Source organism: Musca vetustissima, unplaced genomic scaffold (genome assembly GCF_032173495.1).
Source record: "Musca vetustissima isolate MV318-11 ecotype Yass unplaced genomic scaffold, APGP_CSIRO_Mvet_v1 utg12995, whole genome shotgun sequence".
NCBI lineage: Eukaryota > Metazoa > Arthropoda > Insecta > Diptera > Muscidae > Musca > Musca vetustissima.
In genome coordinates this window covers 256,658-278,637 of record NW_026883674.1, presented here as the reverse complement: position 1 = coordinate 278,637, position 21,980 = coordinate 256,658, and the positions used below count along the sequence as shown (strand labels likewise).

The following is a 21,980-nucleotide window of genomic DNA, read 5'->3' as shown; positions in this document are numbered from 1 at the left end:
GTGTAAGTAGTCTGAAGGGATGAAGTCTAGATTAGGTGATTCGTTCGGATTTTGTTGGGAATACGAGCTTCGGCGAACTTTGTAGACATATCGCTGGAAGATATGTTCCCTTAGAAAAGATGTTATTGTTGTGATCGGAACACTAAGAGCATGGAAAAATCCGAACTTCGCTTGTAATCTAGGGAACCTGGGGAAGTACTTTATTTAAATATTGTTTTAATTTCTATCTCTCTATTTAGACCCGAAGGCGTTACTTCCCTGGCGGATATTGTGGCCGAGAAGAAACGTGAAGCCAAACGTAAGAAACGTAAATTTCGTAAAACCAAACCCACACTAATAGAGGAAATCCGAGCATTGGTTCTATTGCAAATGCAGGCCCTGGAACAGTATCGTGGCAATCAAGTTGGAGGGAAAGGGAACAATGAGACTGAAAGTGAATCGAAAAACAGGACAGCTGATGGAGGAAATCATGACCACAGAAGGTCCCAACATTGCAAGGAAGGAGATTATGAAAAAGGGAATCGAGGAGGAGGGAGTGAACAGGATTCCAAAAACAAACCTCATAAAAATGAGCACAGATCTTCCCATGCAAAATACAAAGAACCCAATCGTGATTGTGCAAGTAATAAGGGAAGCAGCAGAACCATGCATGTAGCTGAAAATGAAAACACCAATAGAGGAAGGGGAAGTTCCCTGAGAAATTGTGACAGAAGAGGGGAGAGAAGAGATTACGCAAGGAAAGATGAAAGAAGACATAATCAGGAAGAAGCCACCAAAGGATTCCATGGAGATTATCATAAAAATGAGGAAAGAAAAAGGGATTCTTCCACTAGAGACTATGAAAGAAGTAATAGAAACCAAAGCCCTAGATGGGATAGTACCAAAAACCCCGATGACCTCTATAGGCGTAGGAGTCCAAAGGCAGAAAAATATGACAAATACAAAAATGAAGACCTCTACCAGAGGCGTGAATACCATTCGCATAATGAGGGTCATAGTAGTTCAATGTACGATCATGATCATAGCAGGAATAGGCAAAGATATACAGCACATAAAGCTGATGAAAAATCCGCTAGATTGAAAAATTTCCACAAGGAACATTATTCTCGTGATAGAAGTAGGAGTCCATATCATCGAAGAGAAACAAAAGACTACTATCATCGCAGAAGTAAAAGCCCAAATGATATGAAATCTAAAGACAAATATAAAGAGAGAAGATGATAAGAGGCACAAATGACAATAAAAAATATTTCGAAAATTTAATTTACCTTTCCATTTTTTTTAACCTTAAGAAGCATTTCATTTATTCTTATTCATTTGGAAATTCACTAGTTCACATACATGATGATTCCCCTCTTTCAAATATTCTAAAGAAAAAAATCGGTTAACAACAATTTACTTAGTAGAGACACGGGTACGTTTGTTCCAGGCAAAGTTAATGCCATAATTCTTGACACGTTCAGTTTTGGGTTTGTCGGGACGTTCAATAAACCAACGCCAGCCGTTTCTTTCACAGAAGGTAATGGCCTCTTCGGGTGAAGAAAAGTTGACATGCATATTGGACAATGGATCGCCACTAAAAAAACAAAAACAATAATTAACACAAACAAAAATGTAATCAAAATCATTTCCCGCTCCACTTACGTTGAAGTCCAACCCATCAAGGGATTTTCCCAACGTTCACGATTATCGAAATCAATTTGCCAGGTTTGCAAATTGTTGGTGCCACTTTGCATGGCATTCTTGGGTGGCATATAGATGCGTACACGACGTGTCTTAACATGTTCCTCGGGTACACCGGTAATGGGGCTGATGTCAACTTTGACGGGCACAGTAATGGTACCTTGCAATTTGTTTTTTTGTTCCAGATCTTCGGGCTTGGCCAAAGCTGTATCCACATCAATGACGGGGGTGTCGCGCATTGAGGCCATGCCGCGGCTCAACACTGGAGACCTACAAAAGGGAAATCGTAACTATATTCATGTTTTGTTGTTGCAAAAATTTTTAAATTGTTACCAGTGTTGAGTGTGCTTGGTGGCCTGAACAATTTGCCTCAGCAAGGACATTTTCTTTGGGCTAAATGAACTTGGAACAATGGGCGAAACAAAAGTTATTACATAAAAAAACTAATTGGTTGGTCTACTGTCAATTTTGCAAACTGCAAAACATATGTTTTGTGACAATGGGTGTGTGCTATTATACATTACTGCATAGCAAGCCGTTGAGAGAGGAAAAGAAGAAGAGTTTGCCGTTTTTTGCCTTGTAGGAGGCAAAAATAAATCATATCGTTGCATGTTATTTATGTGGAGTATTGTATAATATTAAAATAACGAAATTTTGTATTTAATATAAATGTAATATCCCAAAAAAATTAAATTTAATGAAAAATGAACAGACCGTATGTTATTAATTCAGAGTGAATTGCAAGATATCAAAACAAGACAACATTTGAGTGGCCATTGTGAGAGTGCAACTGCTTTTTGTTTTATTTTTATAATGAATTCATATAAAAGTTAAAAAGAATATTAAATAATAAAAAATATGTGTTAAAATGTTATAAAAATCATAATAAAGTTACTATATAATATTTTAATTTGTTAATAAAATCAAATGCTTCTCGTGTTTGAGTGCATCTGATAACAAGAAGAAGAGTGTGTCTGTTTTTTGGGTGCCGAAAAGGAGACACATTTTTCTTGTGATGCTACTTCTTTAAAAAAATAAATTAAAAAATTTATAATATCGCTTCCCAAAAAAGTTTAAATATTTTTATTTCTTAGATTATTTTAAGAATGGAATGTATGGAATAGCAAACAATGTGTTATTAGTTTACAGAGCATTAACAAGTGTCAAGAACAAGATTACTTTTGAGAGACCGTTGTGAGAGTGAAATGTTTGTCGTTTTATTTCCACAATAAATACAAAAAAATGAAATGATGAATAGTAAATTAAAGAAATACGTTATTAAATTAATAAAATTCATTATCAATGGCTACATAATATATGAATTCATTAATAAATGCAATTATTTTAATGAGTCTCTTGTGAGTGCATTTGATAAGAAAAAGAAAAGTATGTCTCATTTTGAGTGCCAAAAATGAGGCACATTTTTCCCGTGAGGAGTTTAAAAAAACTTATCATTCTATTCCGTTACCAAAAAATGTGTTAAAACGTAGTTTTATTTAAGGATATAGATGATTCGTTACCCGGGAGTCGGGTTAAAATACAAAGAGGACAAAAAGATTTGTTTGACAACTAACGGACAATGTGCTATTATGCATTTCTAAGAATATGCTAACAGTTCATAGTGAATGGAGCGAATATAAAGAAGAAGAGTAATTTTGTTTTCTTGAGAGAGCCAAGGTGAGGCAGTAAAGTTTGACGCATTTATTTCTTTGGCAAATTGTAACAAATCCGCTAACATGGACGATCGTGGACTAGGGCACAAAATAGCATCACCTCACATCATTGGGTATGCATTTCAAAGAATTGCTAACATTTCATAGTGAATGAAATGTATAAAAAGAAGAAGAGTATTTTTGTTTTCTTGAGAGAGCCCAGGAGAGAGAGTAAAGTTTGCGCATTCATTTCCTTGGTAAACCGAAACAAATCCGCTAAAATGGACGACATTGGAGTCACTGTGGTCTTGGACAATGGAGCCTATACTGCCAAATTGAGTTTGGCCTCACAGGATGATCCCCAAGTGTTGCTGAATTGTATAATGAAAGCAAAGGCCGAGTGACGCCGGGTATTTATGAATGTGCTAACATTTCATAGTGAATGAAGTGTATGTAAAGAGGAAGAGGGGTTTTGTTTTCTTGAGAGAGTAGGGTTTGCCGCATTTATTTCCTTGGCAAATCTAAACGAATGCTCGAAAATGGACGACAATGGAGTCACTGTGGTCTTGGACAATGGAGCCTATACGGCCAAATTGGGTTTGGCCTCACAGGATGATCCCCAGGTGTTGTTGAATTGTATAATGAAAGCAAAGGCCGAGAGACGCCGGGCATTTATTGGCAATCAAATTGATGAGTGTAGAGATGCCTCAGGTTTGTTTGGAATGTGTTTCCTTATGAAGAATATAGAAATAATTATTTATTGTTTTTAGGTTTATTTTACATTTTGTGTTTCCAAAAGGGTTATCTCCTAAACTGGGACATACAAAAAACGGTGTGGGATTATTTCTTTAGCAATGAAGGTACGGGCATTAATTTGGAAGATCGCAATATTTTGGTAACAGAGCCGCAATTGAATTTCGCCAGCATCCAAGAGACAATGGTGGAGATATTATTTGAGGAATATCATTGTAATGGTATCCATAAAACAACAACGGCCGAGTTGGCGGCATATAATTATTGTGCCGATAGTGGTGAGGAAACCTCTATGCAGGCCTTAAATTGTATTGTTGTTGATGTGGGCTATAGTTTTACCCATGTTGTGCCATTTGTACGAGGTAAAAGGGTGCTGAAAGGAATACGACGCATTGAGGTGGGTGGTAAAGCCTTGACCAATCACATGAAAGAAATTATTTCCTATCGCCACATAAATCTAATGGATGAATCTTATGTGGTGAATCAAATAAAGGAAGATGTTTGCTTTGTATCACAGAACTTTGCCGATGATATGCGGGTACATAGTGATCCGAAGAAACGTGCCGAGATTACTGTGGAATATATGCTGCCAGATTTTACCACTGTTAAAAGGGGTTATATCCGTAAGGGTAGTGGTGGTGGTGGCGGACAACCGACCGAGGATGAAGATTGTGATCAACAATCGATGCGTTTGTGTAATGAACGTTTTACTGTACCGGAGTTGTTGTTCAACCCCTCGGATGTGGGTATACAACAGGTTGGTATACCCGAGGCTGTTATAGATGCCTTGAAGGATTGCCCTGCCTATGCCCATCATGAACTGCTGCGTAATATTTTGGTAATTGGTGGTTCATCGTTGTTTCCCGGCTTTGTGCCCAGGCTGAAAAGTGAAATACGCGCTTTGGCTCCAGATGATTTGGAGGTATCGTTGATATTTCCCGATGATCCTATTAGTTATGGTTGGTATGGTGGCAAAGAAATGGCCAGTAGTGATGGATTTAAGGAAACCCTTCTCACCCGTGATGAATATGAAGAAAATGGTTACACGGCCAGTAATGGAAGATAATAAAAAAATTAGAAAAAACAAAAATATTTGTTTTTAGAATTTTTGATTTAAAGGAAAGGAGTAGTTATATTTTTGGTGCACTTATTTATTTGATTCTTTGCATTGTTTACAGTTTTCGTATATTTATTTTTTACGAAATTATAAGCAAATATTGAACTACATTTAGAGACTATTTAGTTAAAGACAACAAAACAAAAAATATAAACTTAAGCAAAAAAGCTCTATTACCTAGGCAACAATTGTGAATTTTTTCCGTTCACAGCATATGAGTAATTAATTAGAAGATACAAATCTCTAGCGTCCTTAAATTTAGATTTTATTTCTTTTACATTTCTTTCGATATATTCTTCTTGTTCTTTAAAAATAACAAACTATAGGATCACACACGATTCTCATTTTTTATTATTAATTTTTACTATTTTCTTTTAGTTTATATACTAAACGATTCGCCACAGCCACATGTGCCCTTAATATTTGGATTGTTAAAGACAAATTCGCTGGCAAGTTTAGATTCCACGTAGTCCATTTCGGTGCCTAAAAGGAAAGAAGATAGAGAACAATTAGTAAAAACAAATAGAAAGGGAGTTAAATCCATCTCCATCCTCTTGGCAAAAGAAATTCAAAAATTTGAGGTTAGGTTATATGGGGGTTAAACCTAAAGGTGGGCCGATATGTATAATTTTCAGTACGGAGATTTATCAGCCAAGTATTAAGCCAAATATAAAAGTTCAAACAATTCGGTTGGAAAATGTGTTCAAAATGCCGAAAACTGAGAATCCCTTATATAGGGACTATAACTAAATGTGGACCGGTATTGAAAAATTTTGGTAAGTGGATTCGGTAGTCCATCAAACCCAAAAATATTAAATTTCAGCCAATTTGGTCGGAAAATGCCTTCAAAATCCTTAAAAATATCGTAATTTTGAGGTTAGGTTACATGGAGACTATATCTAAAGATGGACCGAAATAGATAATTATCCGTAGAGAGAATTGTCAGCCAATAAGAAAGCCAGATATTAAATTACAGCCAATTTGGGTAGAAAATGTGTTCAAAATCCCGAAAATTGGAGTTTGGTTATATGGGGGCTCGACCTAAATATGAACCGATATGGATAATTTTTGGTAGAGAGGTTAGCTTCTTCATCAGACTCCAACATATTAAATTATAGCCAATTTATTTAAAAAATGCCTTCAAAATTCTTATAAATATCGGAATTTTGAGGTTGGATTATATGGGGGCTATACCTAAAGATGGATCGATATAGACAATTTTTTGTAGGGAGATATGTCAGCCAATCAGAAAGCCGGATATCAAATTTCAGCCAATTCGATTGGAAAATGTGTTCAAAATCCCGAAAATAGGAATATGGTTATATGGGGCCTATACCCAAATGTGGATCGATATTGACAATTTGTGGTTGAGAGGTTTTGCAACTCCATCAGACTCTGAGATATTAAATTACAACCAAATTGGTTGGAAAATATGTTCACAATCCTTAAATTATTGAAAATTTTGAGGTTAAGATTAAAGAAGGCTATACCTAAAGATGGATTGACATGCACAATTTTCGGCAGGAAGATTTACCAACCAATCATACTTCAAAATATAAAATTACAGCCAATTCGGTTGGAAAATGACTTTAAAACCTCGAAAATTGGGGGCACCGTTATATGGGAGCTACATCTAAATGTGAACCAATATCTATAATTTTTGATTGACAGATTTGTATTTAAACGGGGTGCCAATATATGAAATTACAGCAAATTCGATCAGAAAACTTGACCGAAATCTTTAAAATATCCCAAATTTGGGGTACCAATACCTGGGGGTTATTCCAAAAGATTGACCAACATTGGTTAATTTTAGTAAGAAGAGAATTGCCATCCAATCAGACAACGAAAAGTCAAATTGCAGCTAAATTGGTTGGAAAATGTTTTTAAAAAACCCTTAAAATACCGAAAATTGGGTGCTCCATTAGATGGGCTCTATTCCCAAAAATTGCCCGACATAGATAATTTTTGGTTTTACAGCCAATTAGACTCCAAAATATAGTTCAAAATCTGCTAATTCGGTTTTACGTTGCCGCAATGCTGCTTATCACCACGAAGATCTTCCTCGTCGCCCCCATCCCTTGCGTTGTACCACGTGATAAATGCAACGTAATAAAATAATAAAGACTATACATAGCTTTCTACGTCATTTGTTTACCCAAAAACATTTCACAAGTAATGGACATTGTTGTCCACACAGAGGCGTAGATGACAAATAAATATTGTCAAGTGGGATGCCAAAAAAAAACTCACCTAATAATGATAACTGGGCCTTTTTGTCAATATAAACTCGAACACCATCTTGGACCACTTCCTCATCTAACTTATCTAAAACGAAATAAAACAATTAAAATACAACTTCTCTTGATTATTTTCCATGGTTGTACTTACCCTTTTCTTTGGCATAATTTAAGGTATAGGAAAGCCCATTGCAACCACGTTGCCGTACACCCACCTTTAGGCCAGTCTAAGGAATTCATACACAATTAATTTCATCAGTTTTTATGGGGAATAAAACAAAATCAAAACTTACATATTCCGGTTGTCCCTTTAACAAATCCTTAATACGCTGTACAGCCGAGGGAGTCTTTAAAAGAAATAAACAACAACAATTTTATTATTTACATATTCAATTTGTCAATTCAATTCCCTCTTCTACTGCTGCCGATTTGACTTGTTATGAAATCTCAATGCAACAGAATGTTTACAATTCTATTTTTCGTCGTCGTCTTACCAATGTCAATGCGGCTCTGGTGGGCAAAAGTTTACGTCCCTTTAAAGCTCTCACTGTGGCTGTGGCAACAACTTTTGTAGCCATTTTTCTATTCAATGAAATATTCACTTAAATTTAGCTGGGTTTTCCTTACAAAGCAAGGATGTTTTCCTTTCGAGAAAATTGTCTGTTTTTGTTTTTATCTGTCTGGTGTTAGGGATCTAATTAAACAATTTATGATAATAATGACATGCTTCTTCTTCTTTTCGTGTGAAAGATCTATGAATTGATAGCCCTGCTTGTTGAACAGATGATGTGATTGCCAAAGCACTGTGTAGAGAGAGAGACATAACAGAATGTCAATCAGCTGATGGCTTTTCTCTGCATAATAGGGATTTGTAAGTCGATTTTTGACTTGACGATTAATATATAAATATTATATATTAATTAATTATGTTATTGCGGTTTTATCCGTAGGGCGTTAGAAATTTATTTGATTTATTAAATTAATGAAATTCTTCTTCTTCTCTTGTATGAAAATTGATAGCTTTGTTGTCGAACAGTTGGGGTGATTGGCGGGATTTTGGATACTTTATATTCCAATTAGAAAACTTAACTTAAAAATAATATAAATTAATTTATTTATTGAATTATAGCTCATTTCTGCAAATTTTTGCTGTATAACAGCGTAGAATATTGTAGAAAATTAACTGTTATGCACGATAAAATGGCTTGAATTTAAAAATTTTCCCTAAAAATGATAAAAATTAAATTTTTTATTAAATTACAGCTCATTTCTGGAAATTTTTGTAGTATAACAGTTTAGCATAGCAACGCAGTATAACAGTTTTCGAAAAGAGTTATACATTGAAATTTGCAAAAATTGTAAAAATGATTCAGATTTAATGGAAATATAAATGTTATTTTGAATTTTTTGAAATAATAAGATTTAATGGAAATATAAATGTTATTTTCAATTTTTTGAAATAATTATGACTTATTTTCATGCGTATAACAGTTAAAAATAAAACTGTTATACGAACACAAATTATTAGAAATGAGTGATAATTATTGGGAATTACAGAAAATACAATTATATTTAATTCTAATGCACTTATAGACAATTTTAAACACAGTATAACAGTTTTCGTGAAGTGTTGTACATCGGAATTGACAAACGTTGTAAAAATTATACACATTTAATAGATTTTTGTAAACTGTTATACACTGAACGAACGTGTTATACATTGCGAAAATATATTTTTGCTAGATATCGATAATAAAATAATAATAAATAAAATATAGATTTTAAACAAATTTTCGTTATTATAACACTTCAAAATAACTGTAATATTCTAAAAATAATTGTTAATCAGTTGTGAAAATTACATATTAACATAAATGTGAGTTATTTATGAATACCGACGTTATTTTGAGCATGATTTCAGTAATATAACAGTTTGAAGAAAACTGTTATACTCAACTTTTTGTTCGGAAAAAATGATATTTTTGAAAGATAATAAATATGGGGACATTTGGAGATGCATTACTGCAGTATAACAGTTTTAAATAACTGTTATACACTGACAAAATTTTTTAAAAAACTATATTTTTTACTAATAAATTTTTATTTATTTATTAAATTCATTCTTTTTAATTATTAATTACTTTTGATTTTTATTATTTTAATAATTTAATTTATTTTATATTTTAATTACTTTATTTTTTATTTAATTACATTACTCTGTTTGAAAGGGTTAAACCAGCCGTTTTTTTCCTGTTCGTTCCTTTAATATCCACGCAAGTGGCAATTTGGCGCTTTTTCCCCCCAAACTGTCATCCCTTGACAACACTCTCCATACCATATGTAATTGTTGTCATTGCTGTGTGTCTTTGGGTATTGTTTTCATTTCATTAAAAGAAAAAAAAAACTAAAAAGTGAACGATTTTTCTAAAAGAACCAGCAGAGTTTGTGAAATTTAAATAATTTCTTATAGTTTCCAAAAACAAAATAAATAAATTAAATGGAAAATATTTAAAACAATCTGTTGTTGAAGAAAAAAATCCATGCTTAACTCTGTCTCTCTGGGACAGTTGCTTGCTCGCTCGCGCTCTCTCTCTCTCCATTTAAGTGTATTTTTTGGTACTTGTCTCGCAGTCATTTGAAGTGTTGTTATGTTTATTTTGTTGTTGTTGGGGCATATCAAGAATAAAATTTAAATTAAATTTTATTGAATTAATATTTTGTTGTCATCTCGTCGAGAACGATGATGATGCCGATTGAAGCGGTCGTCGTCGCATTGCTGTCGTAGTCGGTTGTCAGTGTTTTGTGTGTTGTGCTGCTGTTAGTAGTGTTCTTGTTTTTGTTATTGTTGCTCTGTGAGATGTGATAAGTTATTTTTTGGGTTGTTTTCATGGGATAAGTTTATTGTTTGTTAAAAATAAATTTATTTTTTTCGGTATAGAAAAAATACAAGACAAAAAACAACAAATCAAGCATAAATCGAAAACGTCGAAAAAAATTTTAGCTGAAGTGGTCAATTTTTTGTTTTTTATTTTTTTTGGTGGTGCTGGCGGAATTTTCAATTTTGTTGTTTTGTTTTCATTTTTATTTTTCGGGGGAAAAAGAACAACGAAAAACAAGTGTCTTGTTGCTGTTGTGTGTTGTTGCTGTTTTTTAAAACGTGTATTAAATTTTATGTTAATTTTGCAGAAATAAAATATAAAAAAAAACAACCAAATAATTTGAATGCAATCATAAAATTTTGTTGACAATTCCATAAATTAAAGAAAACAACAACAAGTAATAAAATAAAAAAAAAACAACAACAACAAAAAATCACCGTCCAACATGGATTCCGATTCAGACAATGAGCATACGGTGCTATGCGAAAAAATCATCAATGACATGCATACGGTTTTCCTCAAGGACACTGAATTGTAAGTAAATCGAATTGTAACCTGTTTTTATTCTCTTTTAACCCACCTACCCTCTAAAAACCCCTTTTCCGTACTTTATTTTATCGTTTTTGTTTTTCTTGTTGTTTATAGTACTTTCAAAACATTGCGGTGGCTTTTGTTGTGTTTTTTTACTGCATAAATTTTGTATTTCATTTATATTATTGATGATAACCTTTATGAAGTTGTTTTCACTCTCTGCCTGAGCCGCTCTCTCTCTCTCTCACTCTTTTTCTACCCATCACACTTTTGACATTAACTCTGTGTTATCAAACGCGTTTTATTTTCACCGTTATTTTGTTAACACTACCCTTCAAAACAGGTGCCCAATCTTGCTGTATTTTGCACACACACTCTCTCTCACACATTTGCTCACACTGTCACATAACCTTTCGCTCTCTCTCCCTCTTGTTCTTCTTCTTGTTTCATGAAGCCAATAAATCACCAGTAATGTTTTTATTCTTTATTCATTTTTTAATGGAAAAAATCTCGCAAAGAAAGGCCTCCTCACCATCTGTGTTATCAAACGCGTTTTATTTTGACCGTTATTTTATTAACACTACCCTTCAAAACAGGTGCCTAATCTCGTTGCATTTTGCACACACACACTCTCTCTCTCACACATTTGCTCCCACTGTCACATAACCTTTCACTCTCTCTCTCTCTCTCGTGTTCTTCTTCTTCTTCCTTGAAGCCAATAAATCACCTGTAATATAATCACTTTTTTATTTATTTTTTAATTGGAAAAATCTTGCAAAGAAATGGCTCCCCTCCCTGTGGAATGACAGAGAGGGAGGTCAAGGTTAACTTTGGGTCGTCTTCATTGAATTGTAGAATGTAAATTGAACATGCATAGCAGCGTAAATAAATTTAAATTAAGGCGCGCAACAATGACGCTTGTTGACAATGACAGTTGTCAGAGTTGCTGTTGTTATTGTAATAGTGCGCCAAAATAACAGGCATTATAGAATGGGGTGTAAGGAAAAAAAATGATTTTTGAGGAATTAAATTAATAAATTTATAATTTTTAGGAATTTTAATAAGGAAATGAGGCGTAAACATCGAACTAAGCAACACATGGCATGTCTTAGATGAATTATTAGATGATTATTAATGTTAATTAGCATTTTTACAGAGGAGAAAAGGGAAATAGAACCACCCATCAATGTAAAGAGGATTTGGGAGCTGTAGGAAATAGGTTTTTAATTTATTTATAGGTATATTTATTTAATTATATTGTTATTTATATATTTTAGAGACATGTTAAAGAGGAACTTTTGAACACAGATTTTCAAAGATGTTAAGGAGGAATTTTTGTTATATGGTGTCCCAACATTCTATTTAGGATTAGGCATAGAGGTTTTTTGTGCATACTTTTTCCAAAGAAAAGCATCTAAATCATTAATTTTTATTTATTTATTTAGGATCTGGCATATTAATATAGTTTTTTTTGTGTATATTTTTCCAAAGAAAATTAAGCATCTAAATCATAATTTTTTATTTATTTTTAGAGACATATCCACCCTCTAAATCCTTTTGCAATGGGTCCTTGGGTGTATATTTTGCCAGATATCTCTTCATTTACCAATTTGAGTCGACCAAGAAATCTCTGTGATCCATTTCCTTCAGTTATAATTTCTTCGTTACACCCTAGTGTGTCCACACACACATTCAACCAATTGTTTCAAACAATTTAATAAATTAAGCTCACTTCGGACGGGGTTTTATTACAATTTATTAGGATTTCTTGTTGCAACAAACATTTGAAATTGAACAAATCAAGATTGAAAATGTGTACCCCGCGTCATTTAATAGGTTTCACAACAATGTTGTTGGAGGAGGAGGGGCAGAAAGCGGGAGGTAGAAGACAGAAGACCCTCCGCCACAATCAAAACACAATTGTACTGCGTCGTTACTGTCGTGTCACATCATAATTTATTGGCACACATATATATTTTTTTCTTTAGCCAATCAACATTTTATATCGTCAAAGATTTGTATGTATCTACATATGCGAGTACATATATCTTGTGGTTTTGGAATTTATTATTTTTTTTTAAAATAAAATTAAAAAAACCGAAAGGTGAGGTTTATAAAATCAACCTTAAATTAAATACACTTTTAAAAATATTGGAAATTCATAAATAAAAAGGAAACTATCTGCCCTTAACCTCAAAATAAAGTAAATATAATTTTCCATTGTTTTTTAAACCGCACCAAAAGACAATGCATTTCAAATTCATGCAGATTCCCGAAAAACCTTAAACTAATTTTCAATTTTTTCTAAAACTTTATAACATTTGCTAAACCCATAACCTGATTCTCAAGGGATTGCGGCACCTCCTCCCATTAATCCATCATCCTTAGTACATTACTTTAATAGAATATTGATTATTTTAAATTCATACCTTTTTCCACATTTCCATGGCATCTCAACACCAATCAGCATTACTGTAGGACCCCTCCCACAAAGTCTCCAGACTCACACACACACTTAAATATTTTTTGTGTGTTTTTTTTTTTAAATTTTTTATGATATTTTTATCTGCTGCTGGGTTGTTGTTGTTGTGTTTTTTTATTTTCAATTTTATTATTCCACACCAAGTGCGTCGTCGTTGACAATCATCGTCAATTTTCAATGTCATTTTGCATTAGGCTTAAGTACTAAAAAATCTAATAAATAGAAGAATGGGAATAGAAATAAGTAAGGAGATTTAATCAGGGGATTGGGAGGGAGCTAAAAATATGCCATATGTAGAATATTTGAAAGCTCTGGATTTAAAAAAAAAAATGGGAGATTTTTGGGGAAACCACTTTTTTATTTTGGATATTTTTTAAATCGAGGAAGTTTTCCTTGTGATCCTTACATTTTAGGTATGAGACATGTTTGACAATAATGTCGTGGACACTGTGAGGAAACTTTTTGTAGAATATTGCAAACCTCTAGCTCCACAACCAAAGGGTCTTTTGTGTGCCTTTTTCCGATATTTTCTTATTTTTAACCATTTGATTGTGAATCGACCAGGAAATGTTTGAGATCCATACATTTTAGGTATAACATATCCTCGGCAATATTATTCAGAACATTTATGGCAACATTTTTGTAGGACATTTTAACCCTCTAGCTCCTCAACCAAGAGGTCTTTTGTGTACCATTTTCCAATATTTCGTAATTTTTTAACATTTTATTATATATCGAGCAAGGAAACCTTATAATCCTTACATTTTAGGGATATCATGTCCATGGCAATATCATTCAGAACATTTAGTGCAACATCATTGTAGGACATGTTAAACCTCTAGCTCCTAAATGTTATTTTTTACCATTTTATTATGAATCGACCAAAGAATCCTTATGATGAAAAAGCATGAAAATAATGAAAATGGGTCATTTAAGGTCTTAAGGCACCATTTCCTAGCCTTAAGACCTTAAATTGGGTAGTTAGAGGTTTAAGATGTTCTACAAAAAGGTTCCCTGTACTGTTAGAAGTAATTCCACTGAACTTATCCTGCACAAAATATGGAAGGATCGCAAGGGTTTCATAAGATTTCATTAATAAAATGTTAAAATTTGAATTCCTTTGGGAACGCTGTATAAAAGTCCCCAAATTGAGTAGAGGGTTAATATGTTCTACAAAAATGTTGTATGTAGGATTATGAGTCATATTGCTAGACATATCCTATCCAAAAAATGTGAGGATAGCAAGGATATATCACGTTTTTCTTTTTAAATTGATCAAAAGAGTGATTTTTCGGAAAATGACCCGAATAGGACCCTAAAGACGGAAGCTACAGATTTACAATATTTTACAAAAATGTTCCTTGTATTACTAGGAATAATATTGCTGAACATATCCTTTACTAAAAACGTAAGGATCACAAGGATTTCATGTAATTTCTTCGATAATGTGATGAAAAATAAGTATTTTTTGGAAATGGTGCCATAAAGGCTTAAAATTGAGTATTTAGAGGGTTAAGATGTTTTACAAAAATACTCCTTGCAGTGTTAGGAGTAATGCTGCTGAACACATCCTTTGCCAAAAATGCAAGGATCCGGAGGATATCCTTAAATTTCATAAATTAAATGATGAAAATGATTTATTTTTAAAAATGAAAATGGGTTATTTTTGAAACTTATGCCATAAGGCCTAAAAATAAGTATTTAGAGGGTTAAGATGTATTACAAAAATACGCTTCTTAGTGCTAGCAGTAATTTTGCTATACATATCCTGCACAAAAAATTAAAGGATCTAGTAGATTTCTTGCATCTTCTTTTATAAAGTGGTTGAAAAATAATTCTTTTTGAGAAATGTACACAAAAGTGCTTTAAAATTAGTAGTTAAAGGGTTAAAATGTTATACAAAAATAATCCTTGTAATGCTAGGAGTAATATTACTGAACATATCCTATACCAAAAATGTAAGGATCGGGAGGAAATCATGAAATTTTATTAATAAAATGATAAGAATGAGTTATTTTTGAAAATGGTGGCATAATGACCCTAAATTGAGTATTTAGAGGGTTAATGTGTTCTACAAAAATACTCCTCGTAGTGTTAGGAGTAATATTGCTGAACATACTCCTTACCAAAAATGTAAAGATCGCGAGGATATCATGTAATTTAATTAATAAAATGTCGAAAAATTAGGCGATTCTGATAAAGGAGCAAACAAGATTCCAAAGTTGGTTACTTATAGGGTTAATATATTTTAGAAAAATATCCATTGTAGTGTTAGGAGCAATATTGCTGAATACATTCCATGTCTAGAGTGTAAGGATCCTAAGAAATCCTCGATTTTCTGTCGCAATTCATTTCCCTGGCATGTGATAGGGTTCACTAGTAACGTTTTTGGCTTGGAGGTTAGGTTTAACTAGGTCGCGTTTGGTAATGGAGTTAATTTATTTATTTTAATATTTTGTTGTTAATAAGGTATGGTTTATTAATTTAATAGTTTCCTAACTCATTTTAAATAGAGGAAGACTCCTTGGACCATCCCGTAATTAGTGGAATGTACATGAAAGTCATCATCAATATAAATCTGACTAATTTTTATGTTTCTTTTATCTTCCTTCCAGATCCTCCTTTGAAATAATTCCCACAGTGTTGAATCGCAACAAATCCCCTGTAATACATGTGGAACACAATCTGGGCCTGGAGTCGTGGTGTGCCAAACATGTCTATGATCATGCTCATCGTATGCTGATGGGTTATAAAAAACAAACTGTACAGCGTTATGTCCAACAAAGTGATAATCTCTTGAAGTACCTGAATGTGGCGCTGCTCATTAACCCTGATGTCACGGCATTTTGGCACATCCGACGGCAGCTGGTGCAAAAGAATCGCCTAAAAATGAATCGGGAATTGAAATTCTCAACATTGGTGCTGAGCAAAAAACCCAAATCGAATGAGGCCTTTGCCTACCGGAGGTGGCTGTATTCATTTCAGAGTGAGTAAAGGGATGGGAATTTCCCTAGATAGAAAAAAGATTCTAAATGAAGTTTTGATTTTTCTAGGTAACGATGCCATTGACTGGCACCATGAAATTGGCATCTGTGAACGCTGTGCCGATCGCAGTTCCAGCAATTACCACGCCTGGTCTCACCGCCAATGGGTGCTGCACAATGCACCCATGCTGATAAGAGCCGAAATAATGCGCTCCGAAAAATTCATGCGCAAACACATTAGTGACTACAGCAGCTATCATTATCGCCAAATATTGATAACCTTTGCCTATCAAATGTCCTACTATGACACCGAGGCACTACAACAATTACGTGATCTAAAAGAACTAATTAATTACTATTTAATTGCTGATGTCCAGTGTCCGGCACAAATATTAAGCATAATGCTGCCAGATGTTGATCAGGCGGCCATAGGAGAGGCTCGTCTCAAATCATTTCTTTATTGTTGTAATTTGGCGGCGCATGATATGCGTTTGTGTGATGAACAAAAGAATATGTACGGTGAGCGAGAATCATTTGAGCTGCATCGTCGTGCTTCATTAAAATTTATTGTTGAACAATGTGTCCGTCTGTTGAGTGGAGATTTAATGGGTATATATTCACCACCTACCACTCCTGTGCAGCAGCAACAATTCAATACGCATTTAAGAAAATTCGATTATAATTCATATGAATTTTTGAGGGCCCTGAAGAAGTCGGAAAGCCTGTTGGGTTCGAAGCATCGAAAATGGTGTTCATTGTTTTTGGGTTTTGATTATGAATCGGGTGCTGCTTAGTTTGAATGTCTTTGGGAATTTTATGTAATAGAAAAACAAAAGAATAAACCAAGATAATACAGTTGAAGTGCTGGAAGCATGTAATGATTTTTGAGGAAGGTGTTGACAAAAGTGAGGTTATGTTTACAAATGTGAGGTTATGTGACATGAAATTTACATGAAACATAAAACCCCTTTAAGATTTGTAAAGTTTTCTTTTACTACACAGCATAATGAATATATTGTGCAGGGATATTGCAATTATGAGGTGACTTATTTTGGTCTTTTGTCCCATAGAAAAAAAATATTTCCTTTTTCAGTTTTCTTTCCTGGCCCTTTGGCCTTGATTTCATTATAAAAAAATAAATAAAATAGAATTGGGAACTCCATTTGTTCCTTATGTAGTTATAATAAAAGAAATCTATATTGGTCAGGTCCTTAGGCTCAATATTTTTTTATTGAGAATATAATGAAAATATTAAATATAAATATAATATTTTTAAGACAGTTGCCTTATAAAAATACCAATCTTTTTTTCTTGCTTCTTCTTAGAAAGCTTAATGTCTTCCTAGCACAGTAACAAAAATACCAGTGTTCAACTTTATTGTCTAGATCAATGTCACTGTCTACAACAAATGTACAACCCGGCCAGAGGACATCGTTTAGGTTTCCATTTCCTCAACAATTTTTTTAATTTCTTTCTTCCCATGAAGACTACCTTTTTAAAATTTTTTGTCTTTGTTGGGGGAAATCGGCGACCTCAAACGACTCCCCCTCTGCTTTCCATTTTCAAAACAAAAGAGATTTTATTCTTAATTCAAAACAAATATCACTTTCACCCTTTCTTTCTTAAAAATTTTTAGATTAATTTTATATTCGTTCGTTTTTTTTTCTCATTTAACTTTTGCCATTTCACTCTATATGTAATTTTTTGTTATAAACAGAATCTGAATATTAAAATATGTGTGTGTATGTATGTTTTCATTCAATAATGAAATGAAATATTATTATTAATCATAAAATAAAAAATTATTGTTTATTTTTAAAATACAATATATTTCTAGTAAATGAAATTTAAAAAAATGTTAAGATAATAATAAACAGATGTTATATATAAAAAATAAAATATATTGTGTAAATTAAAAGAAAACATGTAAGAAATATATTTTTGTAAAACAAATTACCCCTTTAAGTACGAAAATTGTAAAATTTGTCAGCGGGGTTACCTACCTTTAGAAAAAAATTCCATATTTTGTTGATTTGTTAAATGGTTTGGTATAGATTTTCTTGTGATACTAGCATTTTAGGTATGTAATGTGTTCAGCAATATTGTCAAGAACACTATGGGGAAGATTTTTGTAGAACATTATTATCCTCTAACACATCCGCATATGGACTTAATGGCCCCATTTTAAAATATAACCAATTTCTGGATTTTCCTTAATATTTTGTTGCTTTGTTAAATGGATCAGTATTGATTTTTGTGATCCTTATATTTTAGGTGTGTGATGTGTTCAGCAATATTGTCAAGCACACTATGAGGAAATTTTTTGTAGAACATTGTAGGCCTCTAACACATCTGCGTATGGACTTAATGGCCCCATTTTAAAATATAAAAAAAAATTGAATTTTTTTCTTTATAAATTTGCCTACTAATTCTTAGGATCCTTATGGATTTTCTTGTAATCCTTACATTTTAGGCTTGTGGTATTCAGCAACATTGTCACGGACTCTATGAGGAAACTTTTTGTAGAACATTGTTATCCTCTAGCACATCCGAGTAAGGAATTAATGGCTTGATTTTAAAATATAACCATTTTTTGAATTTTCCTTAATATTTTGTTGATTTGTCAAATGGTTCAGTATTGATTTTTTGTGATCCTTATATTTTAGGTGTGGGGTATGTTCAGAAATATTGTCAAGGACACTATGAGGAATTTTTTTGTAGAACATTGAAAACCTCTAACACCTGCGAGTATGGACTTAATGGCCCCATTTTAAAATATAAAGAGTTTGCAAAAAATACCTATTTTGCTGATTTTGTCTAATTGTTTGGTATGAATTTTCAAATGATCCTTACATTTTACGCATGGAATGTGTTCAGCAATATTGTCAAGGACACTATGAGGAATATGTTTGTAGAACATTGTAAGCCTCTAACACATCCGCGTATGGACTTAATGGCCCCATTTTAAAATATAACAAATTTGCAAAATATCCTGATTTTGTCTAATTGTTTAGTATGGATTTTCATGTGATCCTTGTAATTTAGGAAGGGGGTATGTTCAGCAATATAGTCAAGGACACTATGAGGAATATTTTTGTAGAACATTGTAATCCTCTAACACAGCCGATTATGGTCTTAACGGTCCCATTTAAAATATGTCAAATTTGCCAAAAATCCCTATTTTGCTGATTTTGCTTGATGGTTTGGTATGAATTTGTGTTTGATCCTTGTAATTTAGGTATGTGATATGTTCAGCAATATTGTCAAGGTCACTATGAAGAAGATTTTTATAAAACATTGTAAACCTCTAACACATCTGCGAATGGACTTAATGACCCCATTTTAAAATGCAACATTTTTTGTGAGGTTAAATTCTTTAAAGTTTTTGTAAAATTTTCACCCCAAAAATTATTGTAGGATTGGAGTGAAGGTAAGAAATATTCTCCAAAAAAATTCAATAAAAGTCACCGAACATAAGAAATCGATAGCATTGATAGTTATCGATAAAACATGAGTACTAAGTTGAATATATTATTTTTTGAGGTTATGTTTTTAATCTTTTAAAGTTTTTGCTAAATTCTCCCCTTAAACTTCATTGTAGCGGATTGAAGTGAAGGTAGAAAATATTCATCATAAAATTTCACTGTAGGTCATCGACCGAAAGAAATCGATAGTATAATATGAAATAAGAAAATATTGAAAGAAAATTGTATATGTTATTTTTTGAGGTTATTCCTTAACTTTTTCAAGTTTTGGCAAAATTCACCCATTAAAATTAATTGTAGGGTACTGAAGTCAAGGGGAGAAATATTCCCCATGAAATTTCACTATGGGTCAACGAACACAAGAAATCGCTAGCTATAATATATTACGAGAAAATATCTGTAGAAAATTGAATATATTATTTTTGAGGTTATTTTTTTAACTTTTTCTAGTTATTACAAAATTTTCCAACTAAACATCGTTTTAGGTGTTTGATATTAAGAGATGAAATATTCTCCATAAAATTTCACTATGAGTCTCCGAACAAAAGAAATTCGTAGCATTGATATATAATGATAAAATATAGGTACAAAATTGAATATATGATTTTTGAGGTTAAATTGAAGTTTTTCAAGATTTTTACAAAATTCTACTACTAAACTTTATTGTAGGGTATTGAAGTCAAGGGAAGAAATATTCTCCATAAAATTTCATTTAAGTCGCCGAACAAAATAAATTGATAGCTATAATATGAAATAAGTAAATATTGGGAAAAAGTTGGATATATAATTTTTTGAGGTTAAATTCCTAATTTTTCAAATTTCAGCAAAAATCTCTCACAAAACTTCATTTTTATAACCTAACCTCAAATTCAACCTAACCTAACTTTTTTTTATTTTTCATATAAAATAATTTAGAGAAAAGGGAGTTTGAAATCTTTTGAAATCTTTTTTTCATTTCATTACAAAATTTTACTATTACAAATTACTAAAAATCCAAAAATAACTCCAAATCCTAACCTCAAATATTATAACCTAACCTAATTTTTTGTTGTTCAACGGAATGTTTCTAAATTTAATAACTTAGGTCACACATTTGCCGTCCAAAACAAATGATATATTTACACGAACCTCCTAGCCAACCAGCCATCGACTAGCCAACCAGTAAAATGGGGGTCACTGACATGAAAAATACTTATTTGTTTTTGGCGCCAAATGGTTGTAGTGTTTTTTACGCCAACAATGTCAATGTCATGGCGGCTGACATGACATTTTATGACAGAAGACCATAACTGCGACACTAGTTCAGGGTCAAATGGCTTCATTGTCATAGATAATTTAATTAAATAAATATTTATTATATGACACTTTATCTGTATTACAATGAAAAAAATGTGGTGGTGGGAGATGGGTTAATATGCGATTAGGGATATCATTAATATGTCAATTGAATGGTTGCAATGTAGAAAAAAACTATTCAGACAGCCTAATGATATCAATAATACAAAGTACAAGTTAGACCATTATGATGCCCGAAACTCCCACCAAACCTCATTGGAGGTGATTGAAGTCAAGGGGAGAAATATTCTCCAAAAAATTTCACTATAAGTCACCGAACAAAAGAAATCGGTAGCTATAATATATAACAGAGAAATATCGATGCAAAAGTGGATATATAATTTTTTGAGGTTAAATCTCAACCTTTTGGAGTTTTTAAATAATTCTACCACTAAACTTCATTGTAGGGGATTGCAATCAATGGAAGAAATATTCTCCATAAAATTTCACTATATGTCCCTGAACTAATGAAAACGGTAGCAATAATATATAGCAGAGAAATATCGATGCAAAAGGGGATATATTTTCTTTTGAGGTTAAGTTGTACTTTATTCAAGTTTTCACAAATTCTCCCACTGAATTTCATTGTAGCGGATTTATGTCAAGGTAACAAATATTCTCCATAAAATTTCACTATAAGTCAACGAATAAAAGAAATCGGTAGCAATAATATATAGCAGAGAAATATCGACGCAAAAGTGGATATATAATTTTTTGAGGTTAAGTTGCACCTTTTTCAAGTTTTCACAAAATTCAGCCACTAAACTTCATTGTAAGGGTTGGAAGACAAGGTAAGAAATATTCTCCATAAAATTTCACTATAAGTCGCCGAACAAATG

General features: G+C 32.6%; 4 protein-coding genes across 4 annotated transcripts; 2 read left to right on the top strand and 2 right to left on the bottom strand.

The window, feature by feature from the left end:
• Positions 1–1,390: 1,390 nt before the first annotated feature.
• On the bottom strand, positions 1,391–2,120 carry LOC133330592 (NADH dehydrogenase [ubiquinone] iron-sulfur protein 4, mitochondrial). The gene is made up of 3 exons (XM_061539030.1): positions 2,017–2,120; positions 1,645–1,953; positions 1,391–1,576 (listed from the first exon to the last, which is right to left on the bottom strand). Exons 1-3 carry the CDS (start codon positions 2,064–2,066, stop codon positions 1,396–1,398), a joined length of 540 nt encoding a protein of 179 aa, XP_061395014.1. The 5' UTR covers positions 2,067–2,120; the 3' UTR covers positions 1,391–1,395.
• A 1,744-nt stretch (positions 2,121–3,864) lies between these two features.
• On the top strand, positions 3,865–5,178 carry LOC133330593 (actin-related protein 6). Its single transcript, XM_061539031.1, has 2 exons — positions 3,865–4,046; positions 4,106–5,178. The coding sequence occupies exons 1-2, from the start codon at positions 3,875–3,877 to the stop codon at positions 5,152–5,154; spliced, it is 1,221 nt and encodes a 406-aa protein (XP_061395015.1). The 5' UTR covers positions 3,865–3,874; the 3' UTR covers positions 5,155–5,178.
• Positions 5,179–5,578: 400 nt separating this feature from the next.
• LOC133330595 (iron-sulfur cluster assembly 1 homolog, mitochondrial) lies at positions 5,579–8,023 on the bottom strand. The gene is made up of 5 exons (XM_061539034.1): positions 7,940–8,023; positions 7,739–7,792; positions 7,597–7,672; positions 7,459–7,533; positions 5,579–5,688 (listed from the first exon to the last, which is right to left on the bottom strand). Exons 1-5 carry the CDS (start codon positions 8,021–8,023, stop codon positions 5,585–5,587), a joined length of 393 nt encoding a protein of 130 aa, XP_061395018.1. The 3' UTR covers positions 5,579–5,584.
• A 2,716-nt stretch (positions 8,024–10,739) lies between these two features.
• On the top strand, positions 10,740–17,115 carry LOC133330599 (protein prenyltransferase alpha subunit repeat-containing protein 1). Its single transcript, XM_061539039.1, has 3 exons — positions 10,740–10,858; positions 15,953–16,323; positions 16,391–17,115. Exons 1-3 carry the CDS (start codon positions 10,770–10,772, stop codon positions 17,113–17,115), a joined length of 1,185 nt encoding a protein of 394 aa, XP_061395023.1. The 5' UTR covers positions 10,740–10,769.
• Positions 17,116–21,980: the final 4,865 nt, after the last annotated feature.